Raw genomic sequence first — 22126 nt, 5'->3', positions numbered from 1 at the left:
GAAATGTGAATAATCGAGGGTTGACGCCCCCTTGCCGGGGTTCCAATCTGCTTGGGGCGGGGGGGACTGTCTCTCTCCTCAAACACTCCTGGAACACTGACGTAGTTGCCCTGTGCCTTGCTTCTCTTTACGTCATCATCCTGCAAGATCCCATCAGCTTCGGCCCCGAAAGGACGTCCCTGAGGCCACGTGCCCCAAGGCCTGGAGGAGAGAGCTCAGCTCCAAGCCGGCTGCGCTAATTCTCTACCGCGCGTGGAGCTCCTCCCCTCCCCCCTTCAGCTTCCCTGGCGTCTGGTCTTCCCCCTTATGGTAAGCCCCTTCAGGGCAAAAGCTGTCAAACAATCCTGAAACTTCCTTCCAGCCCTGGAATTCTATTTGTCTATGTCCCAGATACGCTTGCAAAGCATTTAAGTTGGAGTCTGTATACACAGCGGGAGCAGGGCTGATCACAGATTTACAGCCGGACTAGGCCTCGGAAAGTTATCTAGTCCACGTCGTTCGTTTTAAGGATGAGGCGGCATTAGAACCCGGGTCCTCACTGCCTCTGAAGCCGGCGGTTTTTAACTCTGAATGGTAGGTAATGGTCCCCACCCCACTTGTTTGCTGCGAAGGAGGGCAGGGTCCGAAGGTTTCCGGAAGGATGTGTGACACGTAATAAAAGTCACTTCACGGTATGAGGTCACATTAAACGCCGGTGCAAACCGAGGCTCCCACAACCCCAACGTCCGCCCGAAGGGGGCGTTCCCCGGCTGCGCCAGGCCGTACCGCACTTGCGCATCGCCTGGACTCAGGAGCCACCTCCTTCTACTTCCAAACCCGGAAACCCGTCCCCCCTTCACCCACTCCCTACCCGCCTCCCGCAAGCATCTTTCAAATTCTTCCAGCTGTGACTATAGCTGCCGGAAAAATGCCACAATCCCAGAAAGCACCGCGCGCCTCAGCACTTCCGGGCCATTCTCCTCCTTTCCTCTCAGTTTAGTTTAGCCGGCGGTCAAGAGCGTAACGATGGCCGAGTTGGACATCGGAAAGCACTGCCAGGTGGAGCACTGCCGGCAGAAAGGTGATCCTGGAGGATTATAGGAAGAAGCGGACGCCGCCTTCTGGGGACCCAGAGTAGTTGGAAGGGAAAGGAAGGGAGTGGGTCGGAGAGTCAAACCGAGCGGATGGGGCGGGGCCAGAGGGGAAGAGCTAAAATGCCTCGTGGGCGGGGCCGGGTTGGAAGGGAGGGGCCAAGCTATCTCGTAGAGCGGACCAGGGGGAGGGGCTGAGCTGCTTGTGGGCGGGGCCTGCCAGGGGGCGGGGACGCGCCGCCTGTGCTCGTAAGGCTCTGAAGGCCTGTGGAGGCAGGCGGTCCCCTGCAGGTTTCTTGCAGCCATGGCGGACCGAACTGCCTTTGTCCTTCCCAGTAGGCGTCTCTCCGTGTAAGCTGACCGCTGGGTTATATTACCTTGTTCCCGTCTTTTCTTCACCGGTTGTGACGCTAGCTAGCTGTTTGAGCTTCGAGAAGTCACTTCCTCCCCCTCTGGGCTTCAGTTTCCCCGTCTGTAAAGTTAAGGGTTGGGCTCGTGAGGGTCCTTCACCCTTTTTATGTCACGGACCCCTTTGACAGCCAGCTGAAGCCTGTGGGCTTCTCGGAATCGTGATTTAAGTGCCTAGAACAGAATGCATAAGATCACAAAAGAAGCCAAACATATGGAAATCCTTCTGTCAGAATAGACCTATCCTAGGTTAGGAATCCTGGCCTGGATGATCCCGAGGGTCTTCCTGTGCCTGTGCCAGCTGGGCATTTGTAGAGCTTTAGAAATTGGAAGTAGGAAGGGCTAGCCTTATGAGACCATGGGTCGGTGACCTGTGATGAGCCATTTGAAGAATAAATACATTTTTGTATTATATATGTTTTTATAACATCTAGTGTTTCTGTAGTTGCTAATTTAGGGTTTTAAAAAGCACTTTACAAATATAATTTCAGTTTATCCTCACACCAACCCTGGGAGGTAAGTGCTATTATCCCCATTTTACATATGAGAAAATTGAGGCAGATAAGGTTAAGTGACTTGTCCCAGAGTTACATAGCTTTATCCTCTTAAAATTGCCATAGCTCAAGCAACTTTTGGTCCAGAAGAGATAGTGACCTAAATATATTACACATTAAATGTTGACATCTAACACTGCCTGCTGAGGGATAGATTTCCTTGTTAGGGGAAGATTCACAACTGACTCATGCTGAATTCTTCACATTGCACTATAATGAAGAGGTCTAAGTGAAGTCGTTTAATGAAAAGTTTTGTGGCAGGAATTAAATCTTGTATTGATCTCCAATGATGATATTTTTACCAGTCACAGTCCTGCTTTGATCTTCAGGGAAAACACACTTATCAAGTACTAGGAGCCAGGTTTTTTTCCCCCTCTTGTAGGCATTTCTGTATCTCTTATTCCATAGGTTAATCTAAAATCTGATCTGTAGGTTAATCTAAAGTTAACACTATTTTTAGTATCCCTTTTCCTATCTTTCCCAGGAGATTCTTCAGAGAATCACAGGATGTTAAAAATGGAAGGGACCTTAGAGATCATCTGGCCCAACCCCCTCATTTTCCAGGTGAGGAATCTGAAGCCTGGAGCAGTTAAGTGCCTAAGGTACAGCTAGTAAGTGGAAGAGCTAGGACTCTAAGTCCAGATCTTTGGAATTCACTGCTCTTTCCATTGTAGAATAGGACCTTTATACCATTTCTACCTATTTGACATAACAATAACTTAGCCAACAGTTACAAGCAGCATTAGCATTTAAATCCAATCTACTTCTGCTCCTATCCCCATTTTACATAAAAGAAGTATTTCAGCTAAGTCAGTTTTGATTTTGTTGTTCTCTTTATGGGGCAATTTCCTAAATAAACTGATTTGACTGGGAATATGTGAATATTGATTTCTGTTCATTGATTTTTTGACCAAATGGTAATCAGTTATTCTCTCTTTTCTAATCAGTTAGCTACACTGTAGGATGAGGTCCTTTGTTTTGTTTTGGTAAATTTTTTTTATTGTGCACTTATATACAAAATGAGAATAGGAAAAAAAATTGCCATGTACACAACAGACCATAAGAGAGAATTCAATATAAAATAATACATTTATATTTTCAGAAAACCTATATAATAAATACTACACATTGTTTTCAAAGCTGCCAAGCTTGTCTTTGCTTCCTTGTTGGTTTTCTCTTGTTCTCTGCTGTGCACTTTTTACTTTATTTTTCCCCTCCCTGTTCCCTCCACCCTAAAGAAGGCTACAATTAAGCATGAACATATAAATATGTGTACATATATGTGTATATGTATGTATGTGTGCACACACATACACAAAGACATCTATAAATATAGACATATGGGCACATATACATTCATATGCATATATGTATGACTGTACTTTGCTTATTTCCTCCTGCTATCTGTTTCTTTGAAAGTGGATAGCATCTTCCTTCATAGGTCCAGGTCTTCTCCATGTTTTTCTAAATCAACTAGTTCATCATTTCCTACATCATAGCAATATTTCTTTATGGATTCAAACATTCATCTTTGTTCATAGGATCTTTGAGATTAATTTAGGTATTTATAGTAGTCAAAATGAGTTGGTTGTTCAAAGTTGTTCTTAAAACGTTACTTCTGTTATTGTATACAGCACTGTCTTCGTTCTGCTCATTTCGCTATTCATTGTTTTGTAGAGGTCCCTCCATGTTTTCCTAAAATCATTGAGCTAATCATTTCTTATGGCATGAACATATGCCACAATTTGTTTAGCCATTCCCCAATTGGTGGGCATCCCCACAATTTCCAGTTCTTTGCTACCACAAACAGGATGCTATAAATATTTTTGAACATGTAGATTCTTTTCCATTTTCTCTAATCCCGTTGGGAAACACACCTGATAATGGTAAGGCTTAGTCAGAGGGCATAGGTAGTTTGCTAATTCTTTCAGCATAATTCCAAATCTCCTAAATGATTAAATCAGTTTACAGATCCACCAACAATGAATTAAGATCCCAATTTTTCCACATCCCCTCCAGTATTTGTCACTTTCTCATTCTATCATTTTAGGTAGTCTGATAAGTATAATATATCTCAAGGTTTTAATTTGCATTTCTCTAATCGGTAATGATTTAGAGCATTTTTTTCATATAACGTGATTTCTTCATCAGAAAATTATCTGTTCATGTCCTTTGACTATTTATCAATTGGGGAATTACTCACATTTTTATAGATTTCATAAAGTTCTTTATGTATTTGAGATATGAGACCTTTATCTGAGGAACTGTCTATCAATATTTTTTCCCAATTTTCTGCTTTCCTTCTGATCTTGGCTGTATTGGTTTTAATTGTACAAAAACTTTTTAATTTAATGTAATCAAAATTATCCATTTTACATCTCACAACACTCTGTATGCTGTTCATAAATTGTTCACCTATCCATAGGTCTGATAAGTAATATATATGTTCCATGTTCTTCAAATTTTCTTGTAATATCTCTTTTTATATCTAGGTCTGTATCCATTTTGACCTAATCTTGGTAAACTATGTAGGATATTAGTCTGTGCCCAATTTCTGCCATATTGCTTTCCAGCTTTCCCAACAATTCTTGTCAAATTTTTATCAAATAATGAGTTCTTATCCCCAAAACTTAAATCTTTACACTTGTCAACCACTGGACATTTGCTGCTGTAGATCATATGTCTGCTCTGTTCCACTGATCATCCTTTCTGTTTCTTAATACCAGTTTTGATAATTACTGCCTTATACTATCATTTAAGATCTGGTACTACCACACCTTCCTTTAACATTTTCTTCCATTAGTTCCTTTGATATTTACCTTTTGATCTTCCAAATGAATTTTGTTGTATTTTCTAGCTCCATGAAATCCATTTTGGTAATTGAATTGAAATGGCATTGAATTTATAGATTAATTTTGTTAACTTGTCATTTTTACTATATTGGCCCTGCGTCCTTTCAGATAAGTTGTAGCTTATTCTGCTTCTCAAATGAAGTACATTCGTTTTATGAATATATCTGGAGTTATTTGTCCATACTCCTAATTAAATATGAGGCACAGGAAAGGCATTTTTAGAAATTACCTATTGTAGACAGGGAAACATCATTAATTGTCTGTTGCATAATCTTGGAATAGACACCACGTATGGAATTAGAAAACTTCCCTTATGAAGTAGTTCTCAACATCAAGGAAATGTGTAGTATCTGTTCAAGATGTAAGTCCAAGAATCAGCTCTATAAACTGCCCATCCAACTACATATCCTTAACTGACAATGGGCAGAGAAGCGTGGCTGCTTCTGGGAGCTGCCATTCCCCTTAGTAGGAGCTGAAGTGGGATCAAAGTTTACATTGTTTCACTTGTAACCATGTTTATCCCAACTTCTGCCCTATTGAGGGACAGAATCTGAAAGCCTTCTTGCTGAGAACCTACTGCCCTGGAACCAGCAACATCACTCAGCAGCTATACCAACTAACTTTAGCCACCACAGCAGTATCACAGCCTTCTATTACCACTTCTAGCTCAGGCAGATGTGGGCTTTTGTTGACTCCGAGGTTCTTGTCCTCTACCTGCTTCTCTCTGGACTCTCTATCATTGTACTTGCTGAGAAGTACGGCTTCTGCACTGGGCCTGATGAACTGTATTTGGAAGCTTATTCTATAACCTATTGTCTGATTTACAGACTGATCCCACCTTCACGGGGCAAGCCAGAGACATCTCTTGTCTTTATTCCAGTTCCTGTGGTCACTATAGTTCCTTCGTCACTCTTTTTAAGGAGAGAACAAATGTATGTCAGCCTCACACATCATGTATTTCATGAATATGGGAGCCCCAGTCAACCGGCACTGCCCCTGTCCTATGACTAGTAAATTTTTACTTCTTCCTCGTTCATTAGCCCTTGTGATTCAGAGTCACCACTGGCCAAAGTAAGCCCTACTCTTTCCTACCGCTCCACTCTTTCATCTCCAGAGCTGTCTTTAATGTACTTTACTCTTCTTACATTGTACCCTTTGGAACATCTATCAGTTACAATATTTCCTTCATGCTAACCTCTTTTCACATTCTTTCCATCTACTTGCACTCATAGAAAACTTGCTCCCTCTAGAGGACACTGTATTCCTGACCTATCCTTTCCGGTGTTGCATACGTTTGTGTATGTATGAATGTGTATGTGTATATGTGTGTATGTGTATTTTTTTCCTTTTTTCCCCACACTGGGCCAGAAATAGATATACTCCCTGTTCCATTTCTGGACTCTTTCCCTACTACCATTACTTAGCAGCATTTCATTTGAGGTTTACTGGATCTCTCTCAGGGGTACTATCAATATCATTGTTGCAGTCATCTAAAGACCTTCAAATTTTTCTCTTTATATTGAATGCCATATCTTTTCATTTTCATCTTTATAATTTTATAACTTTTTATGATTATAATTTTGTAATTTTGATCTTTGCTCTAGCAAGTTGATGCTGTTTCTCTACCTGATAGCTCATTCAGAAATTATTACCAATCTTAGAAACCAGTTCCCTAACAAAATATTCACTTTTCTTTTTGTGATGTTTTTTGGTGCCTATTCCTTTCATGAAAGTATTCATGAAAAAGTCATTAAGCATTTGTTAAGCACCTACTATGTTGTAGGCACTGTACTAGGTGATAGGGAAACAGGGAAAGAAAAAAAAAAGTCCCTACATTCAAAAAACTCACAGTCTCATGAGGGAAACAACATGAAAATAACTGTCCAAATGTGACATATAGGGTAATTTAAAGATCATTTCAGAGGAAAGGCCCAAAGGATATGGAGGACTAGGAAAGGCTGCTTGCAGAAAATAGATGACTTTAGCTGAGATTTCTAGGAAGCCAAGAGAGGAAGATGAGAGATAGACTTCCAAGTAGTCTCCAAGTTCTTGGCCTCTTGTTTCTTAGTTTTGTGCTACTTAATATGTTTGATGATGCTAGAATAAAAGTTAAGAATCCTGACTTATAACTTGCAGACCCCATTCTCATCACTTTTTCTCTTTTCTAGTCTTGCAAAAGTTACTGTTTGTTTCAGTCCAAAGGCCATTCCCTTTGGCAGAGGAAAAGAAGTAAAAGTCAAGTAGATCATCCTTGTCTCTAGTGTGCTAATCATCTCAGTCTACAAAACAGCAGTCCTAGCCCTTCACTAGTTCTCTTTTCCCTAAAGTAGCTCAAAACAAGACAAAAAAGCTTTTTATTATCCTTAGCAGTTCTCCTCAACTGCTACTCATACTGAGCTTTAGCATTCCTAGTGCCATTCTTACTGGACTGACTATGCCATGCTTTTGTATTCATTTTCTTACCTGCCCTTGCTTTAACTTTTTTAGATATTTTTTCCCCTGTGCATCTTAAGTTTATCATAACAGTATCTCTGTGAAGTAGGTAAGAGACCCATAATTACTATTTCCATTTTATAATTGAGACATATAGTATTTTATTGAATATCAGGAAAAGCAGATCATTAAATAAAACTTAGAACATCTGACTTGTCATTCATCCTTCTTAGCACAAACGATGCTTAATTCCTAATAGTCCCAATTCCATCATCCACCTCTCACAGTTTCATATGGTTGTGTTTTATGTAGCATGGTATACCTGCAAAGAAATAGTACTTTTTAAAAAGTTTTCTTAAGAAAACAAAATAAAATCATATTCTGAGAAGTAAATATCTTTTATTTTAATTTTAGATTTTCTTCCATTTGTGTGTGATGGCTGTTCAGGAGTATTCTGGTAAGGCATATTAGCAGCATCTTATATAAAATGGAGGATTAGTGTCAAGGTCTCTACCAGGCTATTTCTTATGGAGAAAATAGAGAACATTATTGTTTTATATGCTAGTTATACTCTGTGGCTATTATTTAATATTTATCATAGTATTCACTGGGATAAAACTTAGTCGTGGATGTGTACCACACATTAGAATTCCTTGTCCTCCACACATGGGGTTTAAACACCAATTAAATGTGTGAATTGTAGTCACACAGAGGGTCAGTGATAATACAAGACTGTATGGCCAAAGAGGGGCAGTTTGTGGTTGCTTATTGAGATCAGAACAAAACCTGACGTATTTTGGAGTACAAAGCAAAACTTGAGAATTGACTGAATATTTTGGAAAATATTTTCCAGTTGTCACATTATGTAGCATTTAATAATATTGAGTAAGACTTTGAAGGAACTTAATTTTCAGGAAATTCAGAAAGGATTATTAGAAGGCAAAAAACAATTGAGACTGACATCAGTATAGAAGTAGCATGCTTTGGTGAATGCTTTAGTAACTGGTGAGTTTGAAATTTTTCTATTAGTGCTCTTCGAGAAATGACAGGAATTAAAAGCTTTCTAATATCTATGAACCATTGCTAACTGTTGAGTGGTATGAATGTTTTATTTACCCCATACAATTTTCTGTTTGTGATTATATTCTAGATTTTTGGATCAAAGTATTAAAATCTAAAAGCAGAATATGTGCTAGTGGAACCAATGCAGGAGGATGTTTACAAAGTTCAGATTCCCAAAGTAGAATACCATAAGGCATACAAATGAAAAGTGATATTCAGTGGTCAGTTTTTGCTGTTAATATTAAGAAGAGAGGCACAATACTGACTTTGAAGCCAGGAGGATCTGGGTTCAAACCCTGCCTCTGACATGTACTGGCTTTGTGACCCTGGGCAAGCCACTTAATCTCTTAGTGCACTCAATAATTCTAAAAGACTAGAAGTTACAGAGAAGGTGCAGTCCTGCATTGGTCAGATAATGTACCATTTCCAGTCTAATCCCTAGCCCTATTATTAAGATAGATTGTTATGAATTTAAAATATATATAGACAAATCAGGAGAATTGGACCTCTAGTTAACTGATATTTAATTATAGAGAATATATTTCATGTAAAAAGTTATTATAAATTATATAACATGAATTATATCATCATCATAGCCCAAGAATACTGTACATCAGAGTGTCAAACTTGCACCTGCAAAAATCCCAAGTAGGGCCCAAACCAGATTAAAATATAATTGAGAAATGTTTAACAAAATAAATAAAAATACAATACATAAATAATATTCATTTGTAGTTTTCTAAGTCACTGCAGCTGTAAAGATCTGGGGCTATTTGAGTTTGACACTACTGTACATGATAAAAGAGCAAAATAAATGCAAAATGTCTAAAAATAATGTATTAAATGGTTAAAATTTTGTTTTATTTTTTTATTTTGTTTTGTTTTTGGCTTAAGTCTTGAGCACAGAAGCAGGGAATCTCATGGCTGTTCTGAGGTATGAATAAGAATGTTAACTTTTTTCCCATAATTCATTTAAAATCAATTTAAAATTTAATCAATTTAAAATCTTTTGTGTTTCTATTTAAGGTATGATTTCTCTTTCTTTTTTATAACTTTCTCTTTTATAAAGAGGCTGAGTAATAAGAATTAGAAATTGTAGTTTCTTTTTTTTTCTAACACCAGATAAAATTTGGCAAGATAAAGAAATATGTGAAAAACTGATTTTTTTCTCCCCTTAATTTTTTTTCAATGAGGTTCACTTTAAGAAAAATTAATCTTTTACATGTTGTCATGTACAGTTTTTTTGTGGTCATACTTTTTGTGCATATACAAATTAAAGAATCCAACCTGGAAATTACAGAATTTCAGGTTGGAAAGAACCTTAGATATCATCTAGTGAAAACCATCTTTTCAGATGGGGAAACTGAGTCTTAGAGAAGTGATTTGACTTAGCCAAGATCACAGAGTGGCAGAGTGGATCAGAACCCAGGTTACCAGACTTTCTTCAAGATTTTTTACACTGTGCCATGCTGCATGCCTACTTGAAGATTTGGGCCCTATGTTTACCTTTGAGAAGGTCCAAAATAAAACAAATGACTTTTTATTGACCCAGATTTGTATAGATTTGTTTTTTTCACTGGAGCCCAAGAGTAGGATACTGTGAAAAAGTACAAGTAAGTAAATTTTTAGAAACTTATTTAGTCACTATAATATAGCACAGTATGAAAACAGATAAAAATGAGAAATAAAGTTTTTTATCTGGATCTTCAGTATGCATATAATGCCACATGAGTACAGATTTTAGAAACATCCAGATATTTGATTGAGTTTTTCATTGTGTAATCTATCTCTCAACACATATTTATTGATGTACAAAACAGCATGCTAGATGTTCTGGGCAGTACCAAAAAATCTAAAGTTTTAGTTCCTGCCTGCCAGAAGTGGAGAAGAAAAGACAATTAATTTCTTTTTCATAAGAGAAAACAGCAGCCGTGTAGGCATACGAGTGCTCCTTCTACAGACTCTAAGACCTGAGACAGGATTCTTCCAGGCCCATTGGAGGAAGAGCAGAACAGAATGTGCAGAACAAGGTGACTGAGTTAGTATGTGCTACATACGTACCAAAACAAAAGAACTTGAGACAAAACACGTTCATAAATGCTAAGTGAATGGTACAGTCAGCAAAAGCTTATAGGAATAAGTGCTTTTCTTTGAATGTGCAGCATTATTTAAACAGTGAAGGTGCAATAATGTGTGTCACAAACAGACTTTCTTCACTTATGCAAATGAAGGATAGGTCAAAATTGGACCTTTAAAAGTTTAGGGGTACTTCTTTCTATGGAATACAAGCATTAGGTCACTTGCTGCAGTCATGAAGTTTTCATAGGAGTGACAATCTTTTAGGATTTTAAAGCTTTTAAAGAATAAAAATAAAACACCACTTTCATTAAATTCATTTAGAGTATTCACTGTGGGAAGAGTACAATTCATACATGTTTCCTAAGCAGTTTATGAATCAGTCTGTGTTGATCTCTTTTCCCTCACACTATTTAATATCTATAACTACAGACTCTGTGAATCCAAATATTAAGTAATGAAGCCAGAACATCCATAGGAGGGTGTTAAGAAGTCCAGAGCCCAAGGCAGAAGCATTGAGATGGAAAATGGCTCTTTGGTTACCCGTTTTTTCAGTCAGTGTTTTCCTAAATTTCATCTTAGAGACTTGACCCATGCCTAGTTTTGAACCAGGGCAAGGGGGTGCATCTTGTGTCCTTGAATTTCTATGAAGGGATACCCTAATATATGGAATATTATATTAAGTTCATTATACAAAAAGTAGAGTTTTATAGTGGTCTTCAATTTCTCACGTTTCATATAATTATGTAATTTTTAAAAAATTATGTAATTTAAAAAATGTGATACTGGATTTAGTATGGATGGAAGAGAACAAACCAGCATTGCTAATCTCTTATTTTGTGTCCATATTTTTGAGATTGATGGGATATCATCTGACCATAGTCTTTGAATCCCTTGGGAGTATCTCCCAGTGAGTGAGTATATCACAAAACAAAAGTGATGGTAATGTAAAATTGAGCTGAATATTTCATTTAGCTTCATTATTGTACATCTACATATACAAGAGCTGGTTATTGTATACTTATTTTAGTCTTTGTTGAGAGAACTTGAAAAAGTTTACCATGTTAGTGTACCATGTTAGTCATTCATTACACAAACACATATGGAGTGTCTCTTCAGAAACATTCTCCTGATTGCTTCAACTTAGTAGAAGTTTATTAAGCTTTTTCTGGGTATGTAGTAATTTAACTTATTAGATCTAAAATGATATGGCATCTGTCTTCCAAAAACTAAAATCTAAAATGTGAAATAAGCATACAAATATGATACTGATAAAATGATGACATTTATGAAAGTAATAAAGCCATTGCTGTAATTAATGCAGTATTAAAATTATTTCTTCAAAATGATTTAAATAAAATCTAATTTCCTTTCGTAGTGAATTACAAGGACATTTTTCCCTCTCTGTATTCCTAGGTGAACATAAAAAGTGAGAGACTGAAGACTGATGACCATTCATCTTACCCATGTTCATACAAGGACTGCAGTGGAAGAGAACTTGTGCCAGTGTTATGTCCCTTCTGTGAGAAGAATTTTTGCCTGAGGTGATGATTAGACCTTTAAAAAATTGTAGGTATTTTTAGATTCTGTGCAAGTTTGTGAACCAACCAGTATCTGCTCTTCTGTTCTGTGTAGACACCGGCACCAGTCAGACCACGAATGTGAAAAACTGGAAGTTCCTCAGGCTCGGATGGCTGCCACACAGCAGCTTGTTAAAGGTATAATAGGTAAGGTCTAAAGTATTTGACTATTCCCAATTTCTTTTACTTTGTACATTTCAAAACTTTTGCCTGCTTCATATATCCTTCTCACAGTTAGTCAAAAAACCTTTGTTAAGCACTGACAGAAAAGCAAAAATGATCCATAACATCATGGAGTTGACATTCCAGTGTGGAAGACAGTGTGAGAATAACTTGGGTGTAAATGAGATATACATTGTAAGTGGAAGATGATTTCAGCAGGAGAAGGACTGGGAAAGTCCTACTATCAAAGGGGGAATTTTAGCTAAGTCTTGAACAAAGGAAGCCAGGAAGGAGAGTGAGGAGGGAAGAGAATTCTAGGCAGAGGGGAAGCCAGTGAAAAGGCACTGAGTTGGGAAATGAAGTGTCTTGTTTAAGGAACAGCAAGGAGGCTGGAGGAGGGGAGGAGAAGGGGGAATAGTGGTAAGTAGGGTATAGTAAGACTAGAAAGTAGGAAGGGACTAGTTTGTGAAAGCTGGAGGAGTTTGTATCTGATCTTGGAGGTACTAGGGAGCCACTTGAGTTTACTGAGTTTATAGGTGATGCACACCTGTGTTTTATGAAGACAACTTTGGCATCTGAATGGAGGGTGGACTAGAGTGGAAAGAGACTGGAGGCAGGGAGACTAGCCAGCCTGCTATTGCAGTAATCCAAACATGAAGTGATAGAGGCTTACACCAGGGTAACAGCTGTATCATAGTCGAGAAACAGGTATATATGAGAGATCTGGCTCAAATGCCACCTGCCTGAGCCTTTTCCTGGTCACCTCAATTGCTAATGCCTTTGCCCTGAGGTTGCCTCGTATCTGTTTTATATATATATATACACACACTTATATATGTCCATGATTCCCCTGTAATGGGAGCTTCCTATTATGCTTTCTTCTTTGTATCCCCATCATCTTGTAAAATACCTGGCACTTAGTGGATGCTTAAATGCTTGTTGATTTATAGGTAGTTCCTGGAAGTAAGACTTCCAATTGATTAAAAATTGCATGGAATTATCCTTTTCATTTCATCCTTCTTGAGCTGCTTAGTTTGGTTGAAATCTCACAATCACAGAATTTGAGAGTTGGAGGGATCTCAGAGTATTAGAAGGCTGTTGAAGTTCCTGTCAGCTCTGTTACATGAAACTAGAGATGGTACTGTGGAAAGAGACTGAATTTAGAATCAGAAAACCAGGCTTCAAATCCTAGCTCTTCCCTTTAGGTCCTGTGTGACCTGGGATAAGTCATTTAGCCTTCAGGGGCCTCATTTCTTCATCTTTAAAATGAGAGGGTTGGATTAGATGGCCTTTGGGGTTCCTACCAGTTCTGAACATAACAATCCTGTCATCTGTAGTCTGGGAGGCCATTCTGAAGACCATCCTGACTCTAACCAGATGCCTTCCAGAAGCAATTGCTCAGGAATGGTAGTAGGTGAGAAGTATAGATGAGGATGGTGATGTCATGATCATCATAGTAGCTTGCATTTACATTGTGCTTTAAGGTTTGAAAAGAACTTTACAAATTTTATTTCGTATTATCCTCACAATCCTGGGAGGTAAGTGCTATTATATCCATTTTACAAGTGAGGAAACTGAGACACAGGTTTAGTGACTGATGCAGGGTTACATAGCTAATAAGTGTCTGAGGCCATATTTGAACTTGGGTCTTCCTGACTCCAGGTCTAGCACTTCATATACTTTGTCTGCAAAGACATAGTATATATTTTCTTTATTTATTAGTAAAGTATGTGTTTTCTTTATCTTTCCCATGATGCTAAAAATAGGTCATACTCTTCAGAAATGAAAAAAGGCACATCAGGGTTCATCCAGCCCCCTTATTTTATGGGTAAGAAAACTGAGAATCAAAGAGATTAAGTAATTTTCCCAGAAACACATGGATAGTAAATGAGCCAAGTGAGAATTTGAACCCAGTTGTTTGGACTCCAAATCCAATGGGCTTTCCACTATAAGAGAATATGCAGAAATGCCAAGTCCCTGCTTTTTACAAACTTTCCAGTTATTCATGGGCAAGATGAAAAAGACGAATAGAAATTTTCCTCAGTGATGGCTTATGGCTTCACCACCTTGCCATAAGTACAGAATCTTTAGTCTTTAAAAAGGTATTATGAACTGGTATTTGTGGATGATTCTTAGTGTTTTAATTTATCGTTAAGCACTTGTAATGAAACTAGAAAATGTAACTCATGATAATTTCATCATGTGCTAATTTTCTTATTTTCCAGATTCTAAGAAAGGAACAACAGTGAACAAAGGTCGCAGAGGTGCAAAGAACAGTGAAACTGCAGCAAAAGTTGCACTGATGAAATTAAAAATGCATGCTGAGGGAGATAAATCTTTGCCACAGGTTGGGTTTAGGTAGTTTAAAAATGTGTTACTCCATTATAGCAAATCTCATAATTTTACTGAATTTCAAAAGTGTGTGTGTATGTGTGTGTGTGTGTGTGTGTGCGTGTGTGTGTGTGTGTCTGTCTGTCTGTCTGTCTGTACTCAAGCAAATGTGTGTGAGCAGGAAAGTGAACATATTTAACCACATTGAAATTTTACCTGTTGTTTAAATGGACCTATTTCCAAGACTTGAACTTTTTTGTTAAATGGATTTTTGTTGTAGCAGTAATTAATTTTATGTATAGACATTTCTTTAATATAAAGTTGTTTTTTTTTACTCTAAGTTGAATTATCTAGCAGTACGATTAGAAGTCATGAGACCTGGGTTCTGCTCGTAATGCCTAGTGCAGATGAGGGAGTCAGCAGGAGTGTATAGGTGGCCTGGGAATCAAGAGTTTGGATTTGAGTTTTACTCTTAATTTTCTCAGTATTTGGGCAAACCATGAAACTTCTAGACTTCAGTTACCCCACTAAAAAAAGTAGGGGGTTGTATTTTGATTTCTAAGGTTCTTTTCAGCACTAATATTCTATGGCTCTCTGTTCTTTCCCTTAAGGTGTAAGTACATTCCCACAGAGCTGGTTACTGATTTCTATAAAGTGAACCCTACTTATCCTCTGATATCCTTTATAGAATCAAAGATGAGTTCTAACATAAATTGTTATTCATTGAATGAAATCAGAGTTGTTGACTTTTACATTTTCTTTTTTGCTTTTGCTCTGGAAAGAGAGATGTCACCTTATTTTTTCAGAGTAACTTTAATAAGTCATTAAAAGTCTAGAGGAAGGGCACCTTGACTCCCATTATGTCTCTGCTGAACACTTGATAATCACTAACAAAAATCCCTGATAGGTTAACTATAACCTTCCCTTTATCATTTGTATTGATGTTCACCTAGTTGTTATACTGTCTCTTTTCCCCCCGTTCTCGGCTCTAAACCACTATTGCCTCTTACTTTAAAAGTAGCATTCTCTTGTCCAAGGAAATGCATAATGTGTATTTTTTTTTTTAATTTTTGCAGACAGAAAGAATTTACTTCCAGGTATTTTTACCTAAGGGGAGCAAGGAGAAAAGCAAGCCCATGTTCTTTTGTTGTAAATGGAGTATTGGCAAGGTGGTGGATTTTGCAGCTTCATTAGCCAACCTTAAAAATGAGAACAACAAAGCAGTGGCCAAGGTAGCATTAGTAATTCGTAGTAATTGTCATGTGAAAATTGATAGATTACTTTTTTCAAAGTGCAATTGCTAATTGTACTCCTGTTGCCTCTTTTACAGAAATTAAGATTGTGTAACATTGCAACAGGAGAAGCCTTACCTTCGGATCAATCTTTAGACACGTGGATTACAAAGAAAGATTGCCCTTTATATAATGGTGGAAATATTATCTTAGAATATCTTAATAACGAAGAACAATTTTTGGAAAATGCTGATTCTTACTTAAAGTAGCCATTCTAAGACAACCTACAATCATTAGGAAAACAATACATTTTGAAATTAATTTATTAAATATTAACACTTCAAAGAAAGGTGCTTTTAAGCATAGTTCCACATTGTTTAATGAATTTTTATATAAAATATTTTTGTAATTATGCTGAAAATGATGATGAAAATAAGTTTGGGCTGAAAACCCATCAAATTCAAGTTTTAAGCATTGCTGTATACATGTACACACATAGCACACAGGTCACCCTCTGTGATGCATAGTAGTTCTTTGTCTAAAACTTCATCACAAGAAATGGTAATAAAAGAGGAGATATAGGAATAAATAACTTTTAAAGTTTGCTTCATTTGAACCTTTGGTATTAGGCTGGGGAAGGTAGGAATGTCAAATATTGGGGCTGGGGAAGACATTCCTGTACAAAATTATCACTAAATATTAAAGTTCAGTGTGCCAGAAACTGTGAATGACAATAAGCTTGAGGGAGGGAAAGGGGCTATGGAATAAGGTTAAAGGATGGAAAGAGAAGAGGTATATACAGTGTAATTTGTGGCTTCTGTCTCTGTCATAAACTAGTTAATCAATCACTTAACTCTTTTAGGCTTTAGGTTTTCTCATCTAGAAAATGAGATGGGACTAAATGACCTTTAAAACCTTACACTCAAAAATTCCATGATTCTTCTGCTGTCGTAGTGCAGGAAATATGCATACATTTGGGGGAGTTTCGTTTCAGAAATTTGTAATTAAGGTTTGCCGCATATGCCTTTAAAAAAAATGTACTCTGAAGGTGCTCAGGAAGGGCCTGCTGGAAGAAGGTGTAGGACACACTGGAGTTTTCAGAATATTCAGCATGAGACTTTAGAAAGAAGCAGTCTTTAGCTCAGTGTCCCAAATCAGCTTATTCCATGAGTTTCACTTCTTAATGTAAAATCTCAGAACCATTGGTGGTCTGAGATAAAAATTTACTCATTTTGATTCTACCCAGGGTTTCCCCTGGCATGTTCTACAACAACAAAAGAGAAAATTCTGGCAGTTTCCAGCTTCCTAACTGTTGTAGTGGAGACTGAATTCAAATCCTGCCACAGACATCTACCATCTCGTCTACATGACCTTGTGCCTCAGTTTCCTCACTAATGAGTTGGACTTGATGTCTCTCATGTTCTTCCTCCTCACTCTACCTCCTGGCTTCCTTCAGTACCCAGCTGAAGTCCCATCTTCTGCAAGAAACCTTTTCCGGATCTTAGTAGCTTACTTTGATCTATCCTGCATGTATCTTGTTTGTTAATTATTTGCATGTCATCTCTGTTGGATTGTTAGCAACTTGAAAGCAAGACTACCTGACTCTTGTATGTGTATCTCCAGAACTCAGAACAGTGTCTGGCACATAGTAGGTGCTGAACAAATGGTAGTTAACTGATGATTGATTTACCCCTTTTAAGTTTTAAATCTACGATCTATGATCCCAAGTGACCGGTTAGCCTAACAACTGAATACTGAATAAATTAATGGTCAAAACAATTATCCTCTCTCATTTGGGCCTTTACTTTCCCCAGGGACTTAACAATCCTTTAGACCTATACTACCACCTTAGGGTTGAGAACAGTCAGAACAATATGAAAGTAGTTAGGGTTGATAAAGAATCAGATGACTCCCTTATTCCAATTATCCAGGTATTTCCACATTATAGTAATACTCTATGGTTAAGATAGTCTCTAAAAAGAGAAAGTACTCAGTTATGAGAACATCAAGCAAGCTTCTCAGTCTCCTTGATGAACCCTTCTCCTAGTATGCTTAGGTTACCTTTACAATCTTCCAAACTTATGGCACTTTCCTGAGGTTAAAGATAATTTGTGATCCTCACAACAAGCCTAGGAGGTAGGTTCTAAAGGTATTCCCTGTTTACAGATAAGACTTAGAGAGGGTATGTGCCTTGCTCATATTCAGATAGCAGGTTTTCTTGATTCCAGTGACCTTTCCTTCACACCACCTTAGCTTTTCTTGCAGTCCTGTCTCTTGATTTATATTGTTTTCAATCCACTAAAGTAGTTATTTGTGCTACATCTTGTTCTGGTGAAATTTATTTTTTTTCTAATCTAAGCATAGGTCTTTACATTTGTCCTTATGTTTTGCCATATTAAATTTAGACCATCATTCCTACCTAGATCTTTTTGGATCTTTATTGCAATTGTATGTGTTAAATGTATTTCCTAAATTCATGTTTACTTGTGTTAGTTAGCAAGCATTTATTAAGTGATTCCTATGTGTGCCAGGCAGTTGGTTAAATGCTAGAAGTACAAAATATAGGAAGGACAATCCCTTTCCTCAGGGGCCTTATATTCTAATGGGGAAAGAACACATAAAAGGGGAGGTGAGAAGGAAAAAGGAGGTGGATGGGAAGAATGTGCTTGGGACAGGGACATGGTGGCCAAGTATAGAGAATGAGGGATAGCTGGTTTGGGCCCTTCCCCAAAATGGAAGTTCTAGGAAGAGCTGAGAAATGAGAGACGTGACCTGTAGGAGCAAAGTAAAGAGGCAGCAGAGGCACAGTGATACAGTCTGGAGCACTACAGTGTGTCAATTATACATTTAATAACCATGTCATGTATGCCTTCATCTAAGCTACTATTGAAAAGGACCAGTGGCAGCTGAATATATATTTCAAAGAAGTACTACTGAATGGGAACAGATTTAGTGAAGACTTCTCAGTGGTACTGAGACTCCTCCCTAGAGTAGAAGAGACCTTAGATCCAGGTTTCAATTCCTCCAGTCAGGTGATTTCCATATAAAGCCATACAGTGCATTAGGATCAATAATTGGCTATGGCTCACTAACTCCTCAATGCCTACTTGCATATGCGCAGGCAGTCTGCAGTCCTCACTTTGGTCTGCCTGATTTGCGTAAGTTCTCAATGCCCAATTTGCATGAGTCAGTGCTTCATTTGCATATTTTCAGTGCCTGATTTGCGTATGATGACATGTATTTTCACAGGCTTTGTAACATCGGGAGTGGGAAATTTGAACCGGGTTCCAAAAAGGATTGGTTAGATTTTGCGCCTAGAATGTAAGACCTTGCTTCTCAACCAGTGAGAATAATGGTCAGCAATGGGAGGGAGACTTCTGCTTCAGGGTCTGTATAAGTTGCCATTCTCTGTAAGGTGCCTCCTGACTCCAGCTTTACTGGTGAAGGGACTGCCCACTTCTCATGATAACCTAATAAAGGAGATTTTCTGTTTTTACTTTGAGATGCCTCTGAGCAGTCAATTTGAGTAAGGTTTGGGGTCATGCTATCCCACTCACTACCAAGCTGGAAAGGATTTCATTATTGGACGGATGATGTCTGATGACTAATGGCTAGCCCAGCTAAGTTTGGTTCATTTCCAGAGAATTGAATACATAGTCATTTAACCCTGTTTGCTTTAGTTTTCTCATATGTAAAATGAGCTCAAGACAGAAATGGCAAACCCTTCCACTACATTTGCCAAGAAAACCCCAGTGAGATTGTGAAGAATTAGTTGGACACAATTGAAGTGACTGAACAACAGCATCTGTGTTTATGGAGAGAAATATTCACACTGATGAAATCATAGGTCTTTGAAATATGTTCTAGATATCCATTAAAATTTGTGCTGAGAACAAATTATTTCTTACAGACATTGAAGAGTTGAAAATACAGTCTGAGCAGGTTCACTAGGATCCCTGCCCTCTCCAATTGGCATTACAATAAGCTTTGCCACTGTCTCATCTAAAGAGAGCCCCAGTTTGTGAGTGGACAGCCCAGCCCTTTACTGGTGATTTCTAGCTCCAGATGACTTCAGTAGATGTTCTCAGAAACCAGACAGTTACAGGAGATATTTGAGCCCTAAGATACAATGGGCTGATGAAATGGACAGTAGGAATGCCTTTTTCCCCAGGCATCATTGTTCTTTGTAAGGCCTGCCTCCTGAAGCAGTCACCCCGGTGGCTCTTATCAATGCTTGGGTTACTCTCCTTTCCTCTTCCCTTCACACTGTTCCTATCATGGTGAGTCTCATAGTTAACAATTCATCCTGATTTCCCCCTTAGTGGACCTTTTTTAAGTTCACTCCCTTTTATCCTTGAGAATGTTGTTCACCCTCTTTTTTAGGAATTATTCTCTCCTGGATGCTGATGACTCTGCACAGCTCTGCCTCATTTAAATCCAATTCATTTGCAAGTCAAGACATCTCTTGGCTGATGTCATTGGTCCTGTTCAAGAATGAAGGCTGAACAACTCTCTCCTTAAATGTTACTTGATCCTTTTGGAGGAGGAGGACAGAGTGGGGACTAAATATTACCTCCATGTCCCTTCTCATATTGGGGTTCATCTTACTGATACTGACATGGTCCAGCAGCTCAGTAAACACAGTGGCTCCCTTAGGTGGCAACAGGATTCCTCCCAACCAAGAGGAGGGAGTGTTGAATGCAGCTGTCTAGGAGCTGACTTTGCCTTATCCCAGAGCTTTGGATTGCCTGAGGGTAATTGAAACCAGTTTTTTAAAAAGAGGAAAGAAAGGACCCCCAGTTCTGACCCAGTGTTACCATTCCCCAGCTTTCTCCAGCCTTCTCTATGGAATGTTATGCAAAACAACTTGCTTGGCAGCTTCCAGAGGTTGTGTTTCCCCTGGGACTCACTCCCTGTTGCAGTGTACTTAACCCTGTCCCCCTCTGTCCCTGTTAGGTACTCTAGTACTTTGATATTGTGTGGTGGCCCTGGATTGTACTTCCACTGCCTCCATTAAAGATCCTAGCTTTTGCTACTTTGATAGTATTCTTTATTTCAGGTTGATATGTCTTCTGAGCCAATAGGCCATTGCTTTACCATGTCCATCCTTACATAATGAGTCTTGAACCTTCTAGGCAGGTTTCCTGGAGGCAGGGAATATCTAATAAAGGAGATGAAAAGGCTACCTTAACAGAGTGGGCAAAGGAGAGAAAAAGCCCAAAAAGAAAGTGACCAAAGAAATGAGATCAATGGGAAAAAATCAGAGATGATAGCTATAAAGGTGTGCAGGGTGTTGCATCATGGGTAATGAAGTCAATTAGTCTCTGAAGCTATTGCAAATTAAAATAATGAATGAGGACCAAAATGAGTCAGTGTGAAGATTACTGATAGCCTCCCTTTATAGCAAGAGCTTTACAAAAATAAAAAAGTTAACTAAAAAGGGACTTCCTACCATCATTACCATGCTGCCTACTAAGACAAAGATGCAACTTAATGAGAAGATTCAATTTCATGTAATGAAGTATGACCAGTGTAATCCAAGTACCACAACATGGGACAGAAAGGAATACTACCAGGATTAGCAAAAATAACAAGCATTTATATAGCTCAAACTATGTGTGAGGCACCATGCTAGATACTGATCAGGAGTAAGAAACAGCAGAATCTCAAATGTACTTTATTCTTCTCGTTATATATCTGATTTTTTCTTTTAAATTTCAAGTCATTTCTTCACATGGAAAATTAACTTCTACGTGCGCTGTGTTGATCATACGCAATTTATATGGTATTCAAACCTTGAATCCTGGGAATGATTTTTTTTTTAATTTCTGAAACTACCAGAAAAATTACTTCATGCTCTAGACCTTTATTGATTGGAGAAATGAAAATTAAAACAACTTTGAGATATCACTTTACAACTACTAGATTGGCTAAAATGATTGAAGGGGAAAGCAACAAATGTTGCAGGGGATGTGGAAAATTTTCATTGTTGGTGGAATTGTGAACTGATCCAACTATTTTGGAGACCCATCTGAAATTACGCCCAAAGAATTATTAAACTGCCTCTATCCTTTGACCCAGTGATAGCACTACTAGGTCTATTTCCAAAAATGATTAGTGAAAAGAAAAAAAACTATATGTTCTAAAATACATAGAACAGCTCTCTTTGTGGTAGCAAAGAACAGGAAATTTCAGGGATGGATGCCCATCAACTAGGAAGTGGCTGAACAAGTTGTGGTATATGATTGTGATGGAATACAACTGTGCTATAAGAAGGATGAGCTTGTGTAAAAGTGTACAGTAATGACTGTGATCTACAACAGTATTTGTAACAGTGACACCAATAAAGAAGAAGATTGAAAAGGA

At 38.2% G+C, this 22126-nt stretch overlaps 1 protein-coding gene across 2 annotated transcripts; it reads left to right on the top strand.

Annotated features, from left to right (window-relative positions):
- Positions 1-862: 862 nt before the first annotated feature.
- ZFAND1 (zinc finger AN1-type containing 1) lies at positions 863-16349 on the top strand. 2 transcript variants are annotated; one of them, XM_072604976.1, is made up of 9 exons: positions 905-1060; positions 2517-2596; positions 7732-7774; positions 9274-9313; positions 11872-11999; positions 12091-12182; positions 14423-14544; positions 15605-15760; positions 15859-16349. In XM_072604976.1, the coding sequence occupies exons 6-9, from the start codon at positions 12146-12148 to the stop codon at positions 16027-16029; spliced, it is 486 nt and encodes a 161-aa protein (XP_072461077.1). In that variant the 5' UTR covers positions 905-1060; positions 2517-2596; positions 7732-7774; positions 9274-9313; positions 11872-11999; positions 12091-12145; the 3' UTR covers positions 16030-16349. The 2 variants fall into 2 exon arrangements, with proteins under 2 accessions (XP_072461076.1, XP_072461077.1); XM_072604975.1 differs by lacking the exon at positions 2517-2596 and having other exon boundaries at positions 863-1060.
- Positions 16350-22126: the final 5777 nt, after the last annotated feature.

Source organism: Notamacropus eugenii, chromosome 4, assembly GCF_028372415.1.
Source record: "Notamacropus eugenii isolate mMacEug1 chromosome 4, mMacEug1.pri_v2, whole genome shotgun sequence".
Lineage (NCBI taxonomy): Eukaryota > Metazoa > Chordata > Mammalia > Diprotodontia > Macropodidae > Notamacropus > Notamacropus eugenii.
Note: the sequence above shows the minus strand (reverse complement) of the source record. Positions and strands in the feature narration are given on the sequence as shown.